Here is a 19,674-nt window from a genome sequence, read left to right on the forward strand (position 1 = left end):
CATTCCCGAAAGAAACAGTTCCCAGCTCTGATGGCTCTTCTCCCTTCTGCCCACCCTCGGGATGGGTAAGATGATCAAGGCAGAAAGTAAGACCTAAGGGCATGTATTTTGTGCCTTCATTCAGTTAATTGGAAAATTATATAGTAATCTCACTTCTCATGTAAATGAAAGCATTTTTTTTTTTCTTTTTGCACGTTAGGGATGATGATGTTTAGACAGTAGCATTAAATAACCGTGGAAAGCTATTCTGAAGGTAGAAACGAATGGATGTGGGAGGCAAGGCAGGTTTCTGGTGCTCCTGACCAGACCCATCATATTCCCAAGCAGATCACAAAACCAACATCCCATGGCTCCTAAGGCTTGGATCTGATCTAAGCAGTGTCATCCAAAAGACGGTACCTCAGTACAACTCAGATGGCTGGCTGCGTCTGCCACAGACACCACCTGGGCGCAATGGAGGACCTGGGCAGACCATCCAGCCTTCAGTTCTTTGGTTTTTGTCCTAGAACCCGGATAACCCGCCGCATGCCCACCCTCCCACCCGCCTTGTATATTTCATAGACACCGGGAGGCTGGATTGGTAGTCAGCAAATGAAAAGAAATCCGGGCGCCTGCACAGTAATTAGGTCGGGCTGGCCTCGAGCTCTGTATTCATCCTTAATTGATTCCCTGGCATACACACCGGAGCTGGCTTTAACCTCCTCCTCCGGCAGCCGACTCTGGGGCAGGGAGTGGCCCCGGAACCCTGGGATTCCTTCGTCTTTCTCGGAGCCCAGCTCCCCGGGCCGCCCTCCTCTACGCTTACTGTTCTCCACCTGTTGCCTCATTTTGTGACAGCTGAGCGACCAACACCCCTGCCATGTCTGCTCTGTCCACCACCATCCGGGGAATTTGTTTTCAGGTCTTGGTTCCTGGCCACCTTCAGGCTGGATAAGCTGAACACCACATCCTGTTTGCTGATGTAGACCCAAGTGAGTCCTGTTGGTGGATTTGGCCTTTGCAAACTTGCCCACTCACTGAGCTATTATTCCCGGGGATTTTCTGGCTATAGGAAGAGAGGCGACAACGTTGAACTTTCTGATGCATACCTCCCAAGTGATGTCCACGTGGCCACATTGCCCTCATATGAGACAACGGTGGTGGAACTGTCAGGGACTACAGGCTCAAGAAGCCTCATTTGGACAAGGGTGCTGATGAATTTGACTTCCGGTCCAGCTTCCTCCCAGGTTAAAAGGGCTCCTCATTTAGGCCCGGGAGCGGGATTTCTGAATAGGAATCACCGGCCACCTCTCGCTGCCCTTATAAGTGATTGTTTCAGTGGCATGCTCAGAGTTATGCTCCGCAGAGGGGGAGAGAGAAGGCGGAGTGGGGACCATGCACAAATCAATCAAGCTGGAGGGAGACTTCATTGAAGACGGGAGAGAGAGAGAGCTTGGTGGGTAAAGTGCGTGTCCCACAAACTCGAGTACTTGAGTGTGAGCCCCAGAACCCACATAAAGAAGCCAGCTGTGGCAGCATGCACCTGTATGCCCAGCACTGGGGAGCCAGAGGCAGGTGCATCCCAGGGCTCCCTGGGGCTCCCTGGCCAGCCAGCCTAGCCTACTTGGTGAGCTCGGGAAGAGGCAGGTGGATTTCTGTATGTTCAGGGCCAGCCTGGTCTACATACTGAAACTGTGTGTGTGTGTGTGTGTGTGTGTGTGTGTGTGTGTGTGTGTGTATTTTATATACATATATATCAAAATATATGTGTGTATGATATAAATATATGTAACAAAAATAGTCTCTTTTCTTTGGTTTAGCAATATGGAGTTTACATTTTAATTTTGCACTGTGTCCTACAAATCACACAGCTGATCCTGAGTGTAAAGATGTCAATTTAGCTCTAGAATTTAGTCCTAGAACCAGGAGGGGATTGTGGGGAGCCAGGCATGAGAGAGAGAGAGAAGACTTTCGGCAGGACGGCTACTGGTTTGAGCTGGTGATATCGTTTGCTTGGGAAAGCCTGCACACAAGGACCAAGCGTCGCCAATCTTCCCTGCCTTGGCTGAACCTGTGGGACGTTCCATGAGGTCCAAGGTCACAAGCTCTGAGACAGATGATGAAGTAGGGGGCTAACAAGTCCCCCGTATGTTCATGATGGCTGAGCCATGGGGAATCGCTTCTACGAGGACTTGGGTGGGGACCAAACGTGTCGGAGGCAGGACAATAAAGAAGCCTCCAGTGAAGAAAAGCGCAGGGTACAGGGTGACGGGAGGGATGTGAAGGAATAAGGGGGCAGCAGAGCAGGGAAGGGGGAATTACTCATCTGACAGAACGTGGCTTCACCAGCGCATGTGACCTCAAATCAGCGTTTCAAGCTTGGCACCGCGGATGTCAGTTTTCAAATAAAGACAACAGCGTGTGTCCCAGTGGGCCACAGAGATCTGCATGTGAAGTGCTCAGACCTCTGCAGTATGAGATCCCCCCAGCTGCCGCAAACGGGAACCAGAAACAGGGTGACTTGGAACGTTAGGAACCAATTCCCTCTCACTTCTAAAGGCCGGAAGTCCAAGACGGTGCTTTTGGGGCCACACTTCTTTTGAAGGCTGAAGGTCAGTTCTGGGTCACTCTTCCACCTTCTGGAAGGTTCTTGGTTCATGGCACTATAATTCCAATCTTCCGTGGCATCTTCCCCACGTGCATGCACGTCTGTGTCCAAGTTTCCCTTGGGTGAGGGCATCAGTCATGGAGGAAGGCCCACCCAATGACCTCATTCTAACCTGTTCACCTTCGCCAAGGCTCCATCTCCAAATAAGGCCAGCTACTGCGGTCCTGAGGCTTAGGAGTCCACGGCTCTTTCTAGAGACACAGTTCAATGCCTAACAGCCGCCCTGCCTGCCTCAGCTCTGTGGAAAGGTTCATCTTTGTTGCGTTAACTCCACTGCTCAAGCTGCTCTCTCCACAGGTATGTGGGAGAGCCAGGCAAAGGACAGCCCGAGGCCAGGAGTCTGAATCTGCTGTGGTCACAATCTCCACAACAACCAGTGTTTTCCCGGCAGCACTTGAGCCCCGGTGAAAGTAAACAGGTGAAGTAAGAAGAGGGAACAGGGAAAGAGGAATAACACGTTCCGGTGAGCGGCTAAAGACAACCCCAGGCAGACATGTCAACAGCAGCGTGCAGAGAGGGAAACAGCCCGCGGCCCATCCTCCTCCGCTGCCTCCCAGGGGCCAGCAGGAGGCCTGAGATGCCAGGTGTGCAGAATGTGCCAACACACGGCTCCACACAGAGAGAAGGAAAGCCAAGTTTGATCAGTTACCAATCACAGTCAGTTTAAACTGTGGGGGTGATCGTCTTTGCAAGTTCAAGAGCTCTTGGAAACCCTGAACTTGCATTTGACCTGGGGCCGAGCCTTAGGTGGTAACAAGTTGATTTGTCAGACGTGCCCAGCTGGACATCACCTTAACAGAAATCTTCACTGGGGCTAAACTGGAAGCCATCATTCCCCGAGGAGAGGGTGAGTGGGGCTGTAAGGTAAGCCAAAGCTTAGACAGAGGGAGCTGCTGTGTTCTGGTGGGAGACTGAAGATCTTCAAAGTGAGCCACGAGGGGCTGGTTGGTGATGGAGGACTTGCCAGTCGAGCATGAGGACCTGAGTTTGTTTTCCAGAACCTACAGCAAATACTGAGGGAGAAGCCAGGCAGGTGGCGTGTGGCGCAATTCCACCCAGCACTGGGGAGGCAGAGGCAGGAGGCTCCATGGCCAGGCATCTCCTAAAACTAAATTGGCAAGCTCCAGGTCCCAGTGAAAGAAATTGTCTCAAAAAACCAAGATGACCATCTCTTGAGGAGCAGTGCTCAGCGCTGACCCTGGAGGCCACATAGGCACACATGCATAATGACTTAAGCTAAGTAATAAATCAATTAAACTAAGCAGTGAATTCTTCGGGTACAGCACAGTGCTCAGTGGAGCCACAGAGACTCAAAGGCTGACTCCTCTCCCCCCTCTTCCCTAGCCCAAAGTTCCAGGTTCTGGAACTTTCTTCATGTCTTGTCTTTTTTTAGTGCTTGCCTATTCCAAATCAAGACTGTTCTCGTCCAAGTGAGAGTCAGTTCATCAGAGTGAGAACGGCTGATCATGCTTCTTGGCCCTACGAGACATCTGTTCCCAACCCTGATCCAACACTGTTCCCTTCATGGTGACAGGTGATTTAACAGCTGTCTGCACACGGGGCTCTAGGGGACAGTGGCGAATGCCAGGGCCATGAAAAATGAAGACCATTCTTGCTTAAAATGAGACTAAAGAGACATGTGAACTGGGCCTGGGAGAGGGCTCCACGCGGGAGCGGTGTGAAGACCAGAGTTTGCACCCCAGGAGCCCTGTAAAAGCCAGAGTGGCAGCGCACGCCTGTAATCCCAGCCGTCCTGTGGTGAGGGGTCCTATAGTATAGAAACAGGAGAATTCCTGGAGGCTCCTGGGCCAACTAGCCTGGTGTGCAGAGGCACAAACAGCTAGAGAGACCCTTGGGGGAGGCAAGGGCCACCATCGAGGTTACCCCGACCCCCACGAATGCGCCCCACGAACAGGCACACTGTATGAACAGGTGCACGTTGCATGCTGAGATGATGCTCTCTGACGTACACCGAGTTAAGTGACGTTTACTGTGGATGGTCACTTCACCTCCCTTCCTTGCTTTCCCTAAAGTGGCCGTTACGATATTTAATTTTCCATATTCAGGTTGTATTGTATCTCTGTTGGCCAGCTCCATTCTAACGTGTGATTTCCTTGGCGATAGTTTTATCAAGGTCCAGGTTTAGTAAAGGATTGAGTGGGTGGTGAAATAAGCCCGGGCTTGGACTGGTCTGTGGAATTCCCCTGTGGTTCTCAGCCCTCCCTAATTGTAGCAAAGTCACTCTTGCTCTCAGTCCACCCAAATGCAGAGAGTGTCGGACCGTACTCATTTCTCACCACTTGCCTGAAGGAGAAGAATAATGATAATTATACTAATGTGTAACCTACCTCCAAGCACTGCAATTTTATCCCAGTCTGTGAGACCGAGTCGCAAACACTTAACATTCTTTAAAGTAAAGCTCTCAATTAGTACATCAGTCTGACTGAGCCCTACCTAATAATTTACCTTCTCACAGAGAGAAAATACGTGGGCAGTGACGGTAAATGGCACAGAGTAGGCTTTTATCAGTAACAAGTCACATTCCAGAACGTTCCACAAGGTTCCAGGGAAGGCTGTTGGGCTGGTGTGTAGAGCACTCCTGAACATCTCATACAGATACAAGTTTCTCACTCATTTTCTCAGCTCACATGGGAGTAATGATCTGAGATATTTCTTTTGGTCAAGCCTGTCTCACAGCAAATGACCTGGGCTAGGAGGGTTGTATGTGTCTGTTTCCAGAAACTCATCTTGTCCAGGGCCTTATTTTATATGAGAATCAGTGCAGAGCAATCTCTGTTGTATCATGGTTCTCCATATGACACCATGTTATAGTTCTTATTGTAGAAACAAAACAAAAACCTTCTTCAGAGCTATAAGGAACTTTCTGGAAGCCAGAAAGAAGGGCATCCAAGTTGTTTTGCTAGTTGTGTTGTGGCACTAGACAGAGAACTCAAATGAGTAGACAGTCACTCCTGTCAGGAGGATAGATTGTTGGTCACACTCTGACAAGGTTCCTCAGCCAGAGCGGCACCAGTTCATCATGGTTCAGAGGAACCCAGAGGTTGAGTGTGATGTTCCATTCTTTGTACATAACAGTTAATAACAGGAAAAGACAGAACAGGGGGAGGCCACATATGTACTCATAAAATGTGTGTATGTTAAAAAAAAATCACCATTTACTATTCAAATCCAGGGAAGCCAAGAAAGGAAGAGTAGGTTTAACACTCAATTTTCTTTGCTCATTTTTATGACATCTATACCCAGAAGTGAGCACTGAATATATGAGGTGTCGGGGAAGCTCGGTAAGCTTTCTACCTTCTCGAACAGCATTGAGGGGGGAAAAAAAAGAAGTAAAGTTGTACAAGACCCAGCTCCGAAAATGTATGCAGCCGGCCTCTGTAACCATGGATCCCATACCCATGAGCTCATTCAACCGTGCATTGAAACAGTTGGGGGAAAATGGTGTCTGTATTGAATATTACAGACTCATCTTCTTGTCTTTAGCTCCCAAATAATACAGTGTATCAGCTTTGTGCAAAGCATTCCGCTGTACTGTATGATGTTAAGTTGTCTAGAAATAAGTGGGAGGGTGTGCACACACATGGAGGGGTGTGCAGGTCACACGCAAAGCCCGTGGCACGTTACAGAAGGAACGTGAGTGCCCTCAGAGTTTGGGGTCTGAGGAAGGTTGCTAAGAAGGGACTATACTTTATATAATATATAAAATAGATATTGGATACATACTCAAGGGTGTTTTTCTTTCTATTCAGTGAGCCACACTCATCTAAAAGACATCCTGATCTTTGCCTGAGGACAGGATGCCTTTTTTATTAAGAGGGAATCACAGGAAAAGATGTTTCAATGTCAACAAGAGTTGCTTCTGAAAACTTGAGTTCCAGGGCCCCTGAACGAACAGGAATGAGAAAAAGAGCAAAAGCCCTCGCTGGGGGGACAGCATTCCTACATCACCCACTTGAAAATCACGTCTGAGACAGAGTTCTAACAGGCTCGCTATTTTCTTCAGTGCCAAGAACCATACAATAGACCTTTTTTTTTTTTTCTTTCCTTTTTGGACAAAGCTCTTAAAATGCTTGGAAATTCAGATGGACTGAGTCACGAAGCTGTTCAAATACTGCACACCCGTTCCTGCCAGTGCCCCTGCTCGCTCTCTTGGAAACAATAGTAGATTTTCTGTGTCAGAGAGAAGGAAATATTCTGAGTAGCGTTGTGACTTGTCTGTAAGTGAGGTGAGAGGAGTGAGCCTGGCCGGAAAGTGGGAACCACCCTGAGGTCTTGCAGCCTCTGGGTGGGAGGTGGCGGTGGGCTCACCTCTCCTCAGGGTGGGCCCACAGTGTCACTTAGCTCCAGCCACATGAGCTCCACGTGCGTTCTAGTAAGTGTGTGACACGCAGCACGGGGAAGACAAGGCTGTCTTAAAAGCAACGTGTTTGTGTGTGAGTGCCAGGGGCTGTCTGCACGTGGGTGTGCGGAGGTGGGTGTGGCTGTGGGCAGAGGGACAGGAGGGATGACCACAGGGCAGGGGAAGGAAGCCCACAAGGAGGTGCCAGGGCAGCGCAGATCTCCACGCGGTCTGTATGACTTCCTCTCCCTCTTCCCTTTTAAGATTTGGATCAAATTGAACCCCGTGTGCCTGAGATCCCAAGATAACTGAGGTGTGTATGTTGCAAACTCATCCTTGCTCATGCTTCGAGCAAGCAGAGACTTCAAGCCAGGGAGTCTCTCCAGCGCAACATTGTAGCTGGCTCCTGCTGGCGGGGAATGGCAGAGCTTGAAATAAGGCGGCAAAAGGGCCCAAAGACACAAGCTAGTCCCTTAGAGGAAAACCTGCCTGGGCGGAGTGGAGAAGCACCTTAACAGAGGGATGGATTGTCATCCCCCCAGTTGGGAGGAACTGGAGAGTCCCCTGTCTGAGAAGGCAAGCTGGGCTTCAGGGCATGAGCTGCCAGCATCTTGAAACTTGGTGTTTTAAGGGCTGGCAAAATGGCTTAGCAGACCAAGGCACCTGCAACCAAGTCTGACAACTTGAGTTCAATTCCCAGGACCTACACGGCAGAAAGATCCCGGTCCCCCAGACTGTCCTCTGACCACTGTCTCTGACCTTCCCATGCATAGCGCACACGCGGGTTCACACACAGAAAAAAAAAATAATGTGAAAGAATGAAGTGTTTTAATTTCTTCAAGTTCCACCAGGGTGGCAGCATGGCTCCTCCTTCCCAGGCTGGGGAGGGGGCTTCCGCCTCCAGTCTGACCCACCCACGGGTCATTTTGATCATATGCTTGGGAAGAGTGTTCAGTTATCTGAGCCTCAAAAACACAGAAAGCAGGGTTGCCATTGACCAATCCTGGTATTTCACGACCAAAGAGACCGACCACAAGAAGCCTAAACTTGCAGGGCTTTTTTTTTTTTTTTTTCCCTAATGGGAAGGGGCCGCCACATCGCCTGCATTTCTTAAAGTAGATCCCCTCAGTGGCTGTACAAATTGGCTTTCTAGATAAGATCATTCATTCTCATTTCCACCTGTCTTCCGTCCAACAGGCGAGGGAGGGGAGGGAGGTAGGGGACTCAGTGACAGGTCTCTTGTTCCTTGGGACAGTGTAATGATTTATGGTTTCCAGCCTGAGAAGTTTAGAAGTGGCCAAACATGAAAAGTTTTCTAAAGGGATGGCTCGGTGGCCTGGTGAGCGCCCCTTAGCCTCTGAAACCCTGCTCTGACAGCTGTCACGGGCCTTGGCAGACAGAAAGGGTTATTTTACCCAGATTACTCCCCGCATTGCCGGGGAAAGGGGACTCGTTTGTAATCATCAAAGGAATGCTGATAGACTCGAAATGGGCTCACGCTCCATTATACTCATCCGAATTCAAGATTTGTTTCCGAGATCTTTCTTCGATTTCTTCCTCCCTGTTCCCCTGACCCCAAATGAGGCCATTTGTATTCATGGGACATCCGAGGCACGCATGAAATCAGACCATTCGCAAACATGCTTCGGATTCAGCAGCCCAAGCTGTGAATTTCAATGCTGCCTGGTTGCCTGGACTTACGTGGCTCTGTGTTTGGAAACTACCAGCCCCAAGCACCGCTTCATTGGTTAATGAATTTGTTAACGCAGAGAAAGTTCAGGGTTGGGGCCTGAGTCCTCTACTGGTGCAGGTGTTGGAGAAAGTGTGAGTCAGACACGTATGAAAATGTAAAATCTGTGCATAGCCGTCTGCCAGGTCTGCGGGCATCATATTAAACACTTGGTTCTAGCTCTGTGCATTGGTTATTATTTTAGAATATATGGCCTGGTGATTCTATTATCTATCCTCAAACTCCTCGCTTATGTCCTGTATGTCCACAGGTCCAGTTAAAACAAGACAGGACAAGATCAGCTCATCATAGTGGCCACGGATCAGACCTGGAATCTGGTGCCCGAGAGACTTTAGAATGTTCCTTTTCCTCTCCCACGGGATGCCTTGGGACTGAGGCTGGTCTGGGGAGGGTATGTGAGTGTCTCAGGCTTCCAGTGAGTGGAGGAGCTCAAGCTGGCCGAGAAAGGTCGGCGTGAACCCAGACAAAAGCACAAGATATCTTGACTAGGGATGTAGTTCAGTGGCGGGGTACCTGCCTGGTATGTATGAAGTCCCGGGTTTAATACCCAGCACTTGGAGAAAAAAAAAAAAAAAAAGATACCAAAAAGAACATCACTCTTAAGATAAAGACAGGCAAGTCAGCATGGTAGCACACAGTTCAGTACTTGGGAGACAGAGGCAGGCAGATTTCTGTGAGGCCAGGCTAGTCTGCACATTGAGTTCCAGACCAATAGGTCTATTTCATGAGACTTTGTCAAAGAAGAAGAAAAAGAAGGATCAGGAGGAGGGATGCCACTTGTGGTTTGAATGAAAATGGCCCCCATAGGCTCAGCTATTTGCATGTTTAGGACCCAGTTGATAAACTATTTGAGAAGGATTAGGAAGTATGGCCTCGTTGGAGGAGGCGTGTCACTGTGGGATGGGCTTTGAGGTTTCAAAAGTCCACGCCAGTCTTCCCCCACCCCTGCCTGCTGCCTGTGGATGTAAAGCTCTCGGCTGCTTCTCCAGCACCATGCCATGCCTGCCTGCCACTGTGTTCCCCACCGCCAGGATGGTAACGGACTAACCGAGCCTCTGACACTGTAATCGAACCTCCCGTGAACCGCTTCCTTCCATAAGTTGCCTTGGCTACGGCGTCTCCTCTCAGCCCCAGGACAGTGACTAAGACACCACTTTTAAGTGTGAAGACAGAGCGGGGAATGTGAGAAAAGTGAATTGGACGTTTTACGGATCCCGAGATCATCAGTGTTCCTTTCTCCAGCATTCTAGACTTAATGTCCTCCACCAAGAACGTCCTGTGGTAGTTCTTTCAGGGAAGATTTACCACTGGTCAAAGGGTCTTCTTTCCATACTCATCTTTGTAAATAGTTGGACGTAGCTACAGCTCTCGGCTGAGGGCTGTTTAGATTTTCATTTCCTCCGAAGCACAGCGATTTATCTCTTTGTCTCTGTCTCCCAGTGCTGTTGATGGGGACACTTTATAGATACTATGTTCCCCTCAGATTGCTTGTTTTTAGTATTTTACAGGTTTGATATATCTGTGAATTGCTTCACTTGAGATGCTTAAAAACAATCTTTCAGCAATTTCAGAAAATCAACTCTGTGAATCTATGATGAGCGTTGCTTCTTTTGCATTTTCTCTCTGAAGAATTTACCGTGTGTGTGTGTGTGTGTGTGTGTGTGTGTGTGTGTGTGTGTGTGTGTGTTAACTTTCCCTTCCATCCCGTTTGCGGACTGATTTTCATACCATTTTCTGTAGATTTTCCTAAGCCTTTAGCCTATCTGCTTCACCCTGAATAAATTCTCCGGTATCTCCATGTCACTGTTTCTGTCTTTGGCTGAGTCCAATTCACTCGCTGACCTGTCTACAAAGATGTTCATCTCAGTCAGTGTTTTCTTCATGTCAGTAGCTGCATCTGGCTTTCCTTCAGCTGGACGTTGTTTTTCATGGTGGACTTCGTTCTTTTCTCATTTGGGGGGTTCCCTCCTTCGCTTCTTACGAGCGAGCGCTGTTGCTACTGCTGAGTAAATGCTTGTGTAATGTTGTTTTCAATTGTGTGTTCATAATCAGCAGAATTCACCTATGTGAGTCTTTTTAATTAAAGTGTTTGTGTGTGCGTGCGTGTGTGCATGTGTGTGTGCGTGCGTGCGTGTGTGTGTGTGTGTGTGTGTGTGTGTGTGTGTGTGTGTTCCTATGACGCTCGAGTGACCTGTGTTGCTGATGTCTCCACATAGGGAGCATCTGTGTACTCATTTTTTCCAGGTAGGACATGTTATAAGAAATACGTGTAAGTCCTGGGAAAGATTAGGCTCTGGTAAAATCAGCAATGGACATTACCAAGGTGGAGTTACTTTAAACCACTGGAATTTATTTATATTATTTTCTTCTCTTGATATTAGGACACTGCCTAGACTAAAACCCCTAAGCATTATATAGCATCACATTGACATGAAAGTCACGAAGAGTAAGTGAGCGGTGAACCTGAAACTCTTGGAATAGCATCCAAAGTAGAGGTTTCTGATTTGCTTCTCATCGGATACAAAAGTGCTCTTAACCCATCAGTGTCCCTCGCCTGTGCTGAGGGAGGCCAAGGAGGAGGCCACTGCCTGGGCTAGGCCAGAGTTTTAACTGGAGATGGCCACACCTAGGGACCATCAACTAGCTCCCCTTCTGAGGGGAGGATAGCTGGGCCAGTCTCTTCCATGTGGGCATCTTCTTGTAGTGCTACAGTCTTAACAATCTCAGCCACTCTGTGATCTATGCCCCCAAGCCATACTTCCTTACCAAATGACACAAACACACCAGCCTCATTGAAACAGTAACAGCCACTCATAAAAGGTCAAAGAACCTTTGTCCTACTTTCTTGGGCCATTCCTTCGCTCAAATGATAAGTGTGTGGACTCCTGAAACCAGATGAGTACTGGGCTCAAATCCTGACAGCTGGGAAGAATCCCGCAAAGCAAGCAGGAAGATGGGTGATGGGTCGGGGGGGGGGGGGACGGGACACAGATGTGTTGTTATCCTTCAACGGGTCCCTTTTCAAGGATGCTAAAGCTGACAGGATGGGAGGGAAGATCAGTGACCTCCACATTTTATAATCGTGACCCACCAATCAAAACATTGTGAGAACATACCTCTAATATGTGTGTGTTTATCTATAAATTATACACTGTTCAACTGTCAATGTGAATGCCAATTATAAACAAAAATGTCTCTTTTTTCAGGATGGAGCAGCAAATATCACCTGCCCTCCATAAGCATGAGAAATACTGAAGGATTCAACATACTGCAGATAAAGTATTTGTTTGTTTGTTTGCTTGTAATCGAGCTCTGGCTGGCCAAGAACTCACTGTGTAGACCAGGCTGACCTCAAACTCAAAGAAGTCTGCCTGCTGCTGCTCCTGAGTGCTAGGACTAAAGGTGTGCACCACAATGCCTGGCCTTCAGTTACACGTGTGCACACCTGAAGCTAATTCTGGTGGTGTAGGCTCGTAATCGCGGCACTCAGGAGGCGAAAACCATAAAGGGCTCTATGACATCCTCAGCTGGCTACATAGTGAGTTTGAGGCAAGTTGGGCTATGTGAGACTCTTTCTTAAAACTACACACACACACACACACACACACACACACACACACACACACACACACACACACACACTGTGTGCCTATTCTGAATGGGTACAGGTTCCTTTGTCTTGTGACCGTCCCCTAAACAATATAAACAACTGTCTGCCTAGAGCTCAAGCTGTTTGGGGTATGGTAAGCGGTGGCTGAACGCCCGCCACAATGGGAGTTTATACTCAGACAATTTATATAGAAATTCATATAGAAAGGAGCGTTTGATGTCCACGGGAGATCTTGAATCACTCCTCAGGAGACACTGAGAGATGACCAAACAATGGTGTGTATCTCCCATAACCACAGCCTCTTTGTGACCACTGTGGTGAGAAGCTGAGTCTCCCCAGCAGACACCTGAGACAGCAGTGTTCACTCCGGGAACTATCTAGAAAGGTCGGGTAAATTGTAGATGCCCTCTTGTTGTCCTGTTCCTTGACACCATCAAAGGCCGAGTCCCCTAGGCTAGGCCCAGTTCAATGCTGGAGGTAGTTCTTGTTCTGCTAACTGGGGCATTTTGAGCAGGTTAGTTGCCCTATCCAAGGCCTAGTTCTTGTCTGTAAATGAGACTACTACTCACCAGGGGCTGCTACAGGGCTGAAATCAAATGACGCTGAGCTCAATTAATTCCATTCCTTCTTGCTGCCTCTTCCCTGGGACTGCTGCTAGGCTGCCCTTCCAACACAGCACCTGGGAGACCACGGCCATCAATAACGGCCCACTTGTGAGCTGAGACATCTCTTTGCCGCAGAAGGGGCCGGAGGGGCATTTTTCAGATGCGGCTGCTTTCCACGGAAACAGGCAGGCAATGTGAGACCCTTGTTCTTCCTCTCTTTCTCCACGACAGCCAGACAACTCCAGACATTCAGCTTGTTTTTCTTCTGGCATGAGCTGGCTTTTCACGCCATAACATTTTTTTTTAAGTGACAATAACTCCTAGGTAAAAGGACAATATAACCAAGGCATAATAAAATGCAGACGGGGCGTGTGTACGTGTGTGTGTGTGTATGTGTGTGTGTGTGTGTGTGTGTGTGTGTGTGTGTGTATGTATGTGTGTACGTGTGTGTGTGTGTGTGTGTGTGTGTGTGTGTGTGTGTATGTGTGTGTGTGTGTGTGTGTGTGTGTGTGTGTGTGTGTGCACGTAGGTGTTGGGAGGTGGCTGGAGAATCGCAGGCTTGGTCTCCCTGGTGGTGCACCTTGGGCTAATGAGGAAGGGGACCCCAGTCAGTCATCCTCTGGGTGGGCTGATACATGAACAGGAGGTAGCTCTGTCCTGTGACCGCTGGCACAGTGCCTCGGAACTGATTGCATATTGGGATTGCCTAGGAAACCATAGAAGAACCCAGTGCCTGCATTTCTGCAGGTCATTTCAATCAGAAACCCTGAAATACAGCTGAACACCATACATTTAGTTCCCCAGGTCATTCTATACACTTCTAGGGTTACACCTTGCTTGTCTGGGTGCAAAATAGGAAAATTTAGCTTCCTGAAAATGGACAACTATGTGTGCCCTGTCCCCTTTTCAGGACTTGGCTCCTTATATCCACTGTATCACATCCTGAGATTCTGGCCAGGGGAACATAGAGTGCTGTGGGATGTCTTTCTGTGCGCTGTGAATATGTGTTGTTCCCATTGGTTAATAAATTAAGCTGCTTTGGCCTATGGTAAGGCAGGACAAGAGCCAGGCAGAAAATTCAAATGGAGATACAGAGAGGAGAAGGGCGGAGTCGGGGAGACTCAAGCCCACCCAAGGAGAGACATGTCACCAGATCAGTAAGGGCACAGCCACGGGCCACACGGCAAAACGTACATTAATAGGAATGGGTTGAGTTATAAGAGCTAGCTAGCAAGAAGCCTGAGCCATAGGCCAAACAATTAATAATTTAATATTAAGCCTCAGAGTGATTATTTTATAAGCGGCTGTAGGACCTTGAGTGGGAGAGATTCTCCCAGACCGTGGAGCCGGGCAGGACCGGAGAAACTTCCGGCTACGATGGAGCTTCCAGTCAGGCCCGTATGTTGGGTTGCAGATGACCTATGTTACAGATGGATTTGTGTGTCACCTAGATTCACGTTAGACTGGGAGTGTACTTGGAGGCGCAGTCTTTAAATGGGAGGTTAAGTTAAGATAAAGGCATTCATGTGGGACCTGACCCAATCTGCTTGTTGGCCTTAGAAGAGGCCATGAAGACACAGAGAGACACAGGATGGACCCATAGGTGAGAAGTCACTGGCCTATAAGCCTAGCACAGAAGCCCAATGTTGATCTTAGAGGCCCAGCCTCTCAAACTGTTTCTTTAAATAAGTATTCATTTTAGTTTTTTTTTTATTTGAGAGCTTTAAAAAAGACTTTTTAAAAACATTATGTGTATGTGTGTGTGTGTGTGTGTGTGTGTGTGTTTGCCTACTTATATGTACATGCACCACATGCATGTCTCACTCTTGAGGAGACTAGAAGAGTGCATTGGATACTCTGGAACTGGAGTTATAACATGTAGGTGCTGGAAACCAAGCCTGAGTCCTGTGGAAGAGCAGCCAGTGTTCTTTTTTGTTGTTGTTGTTGTTTCTTGTTTTGTTGTTGTTGTTATTGTTTGTTGTTTGTTTTTTCAAGACAGGGTTTCTCTACATAGCCCTGGCTGTCCTGGAACTCACTCTGTAGATCAGGCTGACCTGAAACTCAGAGATCCACCTGCCTCTGCCTCCCGAGTGCTGGGACTAAAGACTCCTTCAACCGTGTGGATCCAGATATCAAACTCAGGTCATCATCAGGCTTGGTGGCAAGTGCCTCTACCCACTGAACCATCCTGTCTTTCCTGGGATACATTTTTAATGCAGTGAAGTTAGCCTTCCTGGAAGTCCACAATCTTCAGAGAGAAGAGGGTACCAGGGAGCCTGGGCCTCAGCAGGCTTGGGGATGATTAGCCCAAGTCACAAGCACAGAGTGGGAGAAAGGGCCGCCATGCAGCCTTTGGATTATTAAGAGATCTGATGCTAGAATCTCCAGGGCAAGGAAAAAAAAAAATCAATGACCCAGGAAAAATGACACCAGCTGACGGCCTCAGGCAGTAGCCTGGGAAAGAGCTGCAAAGGGGGAGACATTAAGTAATGTTTTGAAACTGCAGGAAAGTTCTGCACTGTATGACTCTGACGGGGCCCTCCGATGGGGGCCCACAGCATTCTGGGGCTTTCTTTCACATGGACACATTCTCTGTTCTTCTTCGCAAGGGGGGAGGGTAATGGGGGGGGCCCCTGAACTCCCTCTCTCCTCCACACCTTTTTGATGTTTCTCTGATTTAGAAAACAAGTGTCTGTATTGTCAAACACGCTCCCTAGCTCGGGGCTATTGTGGTATGGCTCCGCAGGGGAGAGCCCACTGTTTCTGTTCCCCTCCTACACACTTGCCAAACTCATAAAAGGGAACAGGCCTGCCTATCCCCAGGGAAGCAGGCAGTACCCTTTGAGGCCACAGGAAATCAATCAGTGAGGCCAACACACTCAACTGGACACTCAAACTGTCCATTTGGGAGCTTAGGGTTTTCCCTCTGTTACGGCTGGAGGGTTGGCTTCAGTTTAAAGCTGAACGGGCCATCGTCGGAAGACTTCACCTCTCTTTCCCTCTGAGACCTTTTGGAGGTTTCCCCATCCCACATTATACAGAACTCGGGTTTAATGGAGGTTTCCCCATCCCACATTATACAGAACTCGGGTTTAATGGAGGTTTCCCCATCCCACATTATACAGAACTCGGGTTTAAACCTGAGAGTGCCTATGGCTTGGGAAGAGAGTTCCATGTGCTTCCTTACAGTCCGTAGACAGCAAAGAGGGAAGGTGAGGTGACCAGACAATGCCACCACCTGCTGCTGACTCTGAGTTAGAGACTCCCGCATCTCCTGGGAAACAGTGGGGGGCGGGGGGGGGGAGCCGTTCATCCATCTCAGGACTTAGGGACCTCCGGACAAGCACCTGCTTCTCACAGGATGGCGCCTCCCTGTTTACAGCTTAGATCTACTGTGTGCCTTACTATGCACAGTTCATCTCCAGACTTGTGTGACATCCTGCACGCTGTCAGGACTGCGACCGCTTCCCTCCAGAAACAAACTCAGAAAGTCTGTCATCTGGGGGATGGAGGAGAGTTCCATTGCAATTTGCCTAAAGCATTATTTGTTCAATTGCAAATGATGTCACTAAAGTGGGGGTGGGGGGTTCAGCTTTTAATTCTTTCCCTACAATAATCAGGGCAAGACGGTGGCTAAAAAAACAAACTCAGAGCTGCTCACTCTAGCTTAAATCAGCAAATGCAGAATGTTTCTGGAAGCCAAGAAAGTTCTGTTACAGAAAAAGAAAAAAGTCAATAGTGCTTGAAAAAAAAAAAAAAAAAAAAAAAACCGATGCATTTCCCCAGCACATTGACCAGAGTTTTGATTCTCTGCGGCTTGTTTTTAAGGGCCCTGGTGTGCTTGCCAAACAGGCATATCTTGGCTTCCTTGTCCAGGCAGGAACACTGCCTTGATATTAAATATTCTAGGCAAAGAACCTCTGAGCTAAGGGCTCTCAGCTAACAATGAATGACATTCTCTGTAAGCAAACCAGAAACCCAACTCAAGTCTGGTCTTCCCGTTTCTTTGCCTGGGAGTCTGTCGTGCACGCAGAACAGAAGGGTGACTCTGTTTACCACAATCACACTGAAGAACAAAGGGAAAAAAAAACATAGCAAGGGGCTTGTTCCTGTCTGTGCTGAGCCTAAGCTGGGCAGAAGGTCCCGGGATAAAGGAGAGTGAGAGGCACAGAGGTGATGCGTTCTGAGAGTGATGGAGAAAGCTGCTGAGCCTATGGAGACTCAGGGCTGTTAACAGCTGTGGACATTTGTTACCTTCTAAAAACCTCACTACACACCTTGCTAAGATCTTTTGCCAGAGGTTGGGGTAGGAGTTCCCCGAAGATCTTTGATTTGGTAGGAGGAGGTCAGCGTGTGTGTGTGTGTGTGTGTGTGTGTGTGTGTGTGTGTGTGTGTGGTGGGTGCTGGCACCTTTTGCTATAAAGTCATGCCTCTGCGTATTCTCTGGTGTCAGCTCCTATGAGTCTCTCAAGGCATCTCCACCAGACCTCCAGTCTTCCTAGGCTCCCTCCCTAGGGACTGGCTTGGACTTTAGGTCCAGTGTGCCCTGGGCTAGTCTCCTTACATGGGTACCCTGGAGTCTGGCTGGACGCACCCTTATCGTGTGGGTGGCCAGCCAAGCGCAACTGTTCGTCCAGAACACGGTTATCTCCCAGAGCTGGGCGTGGTACCGGGCTCAGTTTAGGGATCCTCTAGTGAACACATGAAGGTCAGGGCTGTGCGGCTAACGTCCAGGAAACTAACAAAGGTCAAGAGCACCGCGAAAAACCCGAAATATCTTACAGGTCCATCGTTAGGAAGAGACGACTCCCTTGATACCATCACCTAAACTCACACCAGGCAAGAAAACTTCTTTACGGGTCCACTTGAACTTTAATCCATCCAGGTCGTGCCCCCTACAGAGGCGGCCCCTGCCTACTTCTCACCTGGGTAACCGACGGGAACGCGGGCTCATGGCAAGCAAGAGAGCTCTTACCGGAGAAATCGGTGAGCGCGGAGGTCTCTTTGGAGCACACCAGGACCGTGCAGTAGAAGAGGCTCAGGAGCTGCCCGGAGGCTCTACCTGCCTGCGGAGGCCGGGATTCTGCGCAGGTTGGGGCGCAGGCGGCGGGCGCGGGTGTCCCGGCAGGAGCATGATGCGCAGCGCGGCAGGGCGCGGGCGCTGGCACTGGGATCGCAGGCAGGAGGACCGAGTCACATGGCGAGGAGAGTAGGTGGCCAGCGGCTCCGCGGCCCCCAGCCCGCCTCCGGGTCCAGGCTGCTCGAGCTTCTTAGGCGGTCGCCTCCGGGTCCAAGATCCCTAGCCAAAGGGGAGGGGGCGGAGACCCGGGGCGGGGCAAGGAGCCCGGGGAGGCCGCCGCGCAGTTGATCCTGAAGAAATCGCCTAGGCTCCGCGCGCTCTAGGGAACCGAGGGGGTGTCACCTCGTGCCCGGGAGGGTTGCGGAGGCGGATCGGGGGCGCGGAGCCCCTAGCGGAGAGTGTCCCGGCTGCGATCCCGGTGCTGCGCAACTTGAGCGCTTTCCACGCCCGGGTCTCTAGGCGGGGTGATGACCCAGGCGCTGCTGGCCCAGCCTGCACTGGCCGGGCGCCAACCTCACCCAGGCCGGTGGAGCAGCGCGGCCGGTGCCGTCCGTGACGCACTTTAGAGCCAGCGCCGCGCGTGCAGCCCTGGCCAGCGGGGAGCGGGGACCGTGGGAAGATGGGGGTCCCGGAAATAGAGGCATTGCTATTCCTGCCACCTTTAGCCCTTGAAGTACAGCCACCAAGCACGCAGTGCGTCCCATTACACAGAATGGGAGACTGGGTCTCCACCCCCTACCCACCATCCCGAGATCTGCCTAGGTTCTTGTAAGTCTGGACCTGAGCGAGCTGAGGGTCTCAAACAGGTCCCTAGGCTCCGGGCCCGGTTCTTTTTGTCGGAGTGGAGCTTCCTGTGGGTACTAGTTGACAGCAGCCCTCGGGGATCAGAGGCTGGGCTGGAATAAACAGCCGCTGCGCGCTTATAATTGAGCTTTGTTTTAAAATGGGCCACGGCATCTATATGACCCCCTTGACTAAGCGCGGTGTCCACACATTTGGACTCCCGTGGACCAAGAGATCGGTGACCACACTGGGGACGAAGCGTGGGAGTTCAGAGCTGCGGCCCAGGGGCAAGGTACTCGGGTTCCAAAGACCCCAGACCTAGGGACAGCGCAGGCGTCCAGGCCCTGCGGCGCCGGCGGGAAGGAGGAGGGCCCAGCGGGCCGGCGCTGGGCACAAAGTGTTCCCCATCCACAGCCGGCAGGGCTTGCCAAGTTCACCCAGCGCCTGACGCGGAAACGTAGATAACGAGCCCCAAGGGCGGGGCCAGGCTTCCAGCTCCGCCCGACTCCCTGAGCAGAGCAGTGAGTGTTGAGGCCAGGCAAGCAGAGCACGCGGACGCTCTGCCTCCCTGTGGCGCTGTCTCAGAGGTGGACCACTAAAAATCCAAGGAAGAGGACAGCCACACATCCTGCCGGGGCTAGGTCGACCAAATTGGGATCCGAGGATGGAAAGAGAGTGCTAACTGTCAGTGTTTGTATAGAGGGAGCCGGTGTGCGAAGCTGAACTTCAAAACAAAACAAAACATTATTATGTTAAAACAAAAAGCACATCCTTGTGCTGGAGAGATGGCTGAGCGGTTAAGAGAGCATGCTGCTCTTACAGAAGACCGAAGTTCGGAT

At 49.9% G+C, this 19,674-nt stretch overlaps 1 protein-coding gene across 1 annotated transcript in view; it reads right to left on the reverse strand.

Moving 5' to 3' along the window:
* Eva1c (eva-1 homolog C) overlaps nt 1–18,589 on the reverse strand; it is a 70,907-nt gene extending 52,318 nt beyond the window's left edge. Inside the window, 2 exon segments of the mRNA XM_028877137.2 lie at nt 17,948–18,019; nt 18,022–18,589. Coding sequence (XP_028732970.1) covers nt 17,948–18,019; nt 18,022–18,106 — 157 coding nt within the window. The 5' untranslated portion in view covers nt 18,107–18,589.
* Nucleotides 18,590–19,674: the final 1,085 nt, after the last annotated feature.

This window comes from Peromyscus leucopus, chromosome 12, assembly GCF_004664715.2.
Source record: "Peromyscus leucopus breed LL Stock chromosome 12, UCI_PerLeu_2.1, whole genome shotgun sequence".
Classification (NCBI taxonomy): Eukaryota; Metazoa; Chordata; class Mammalia; order Rodentia; family Cricetidae; genus Peromyscus; species Peromyscus leucopus.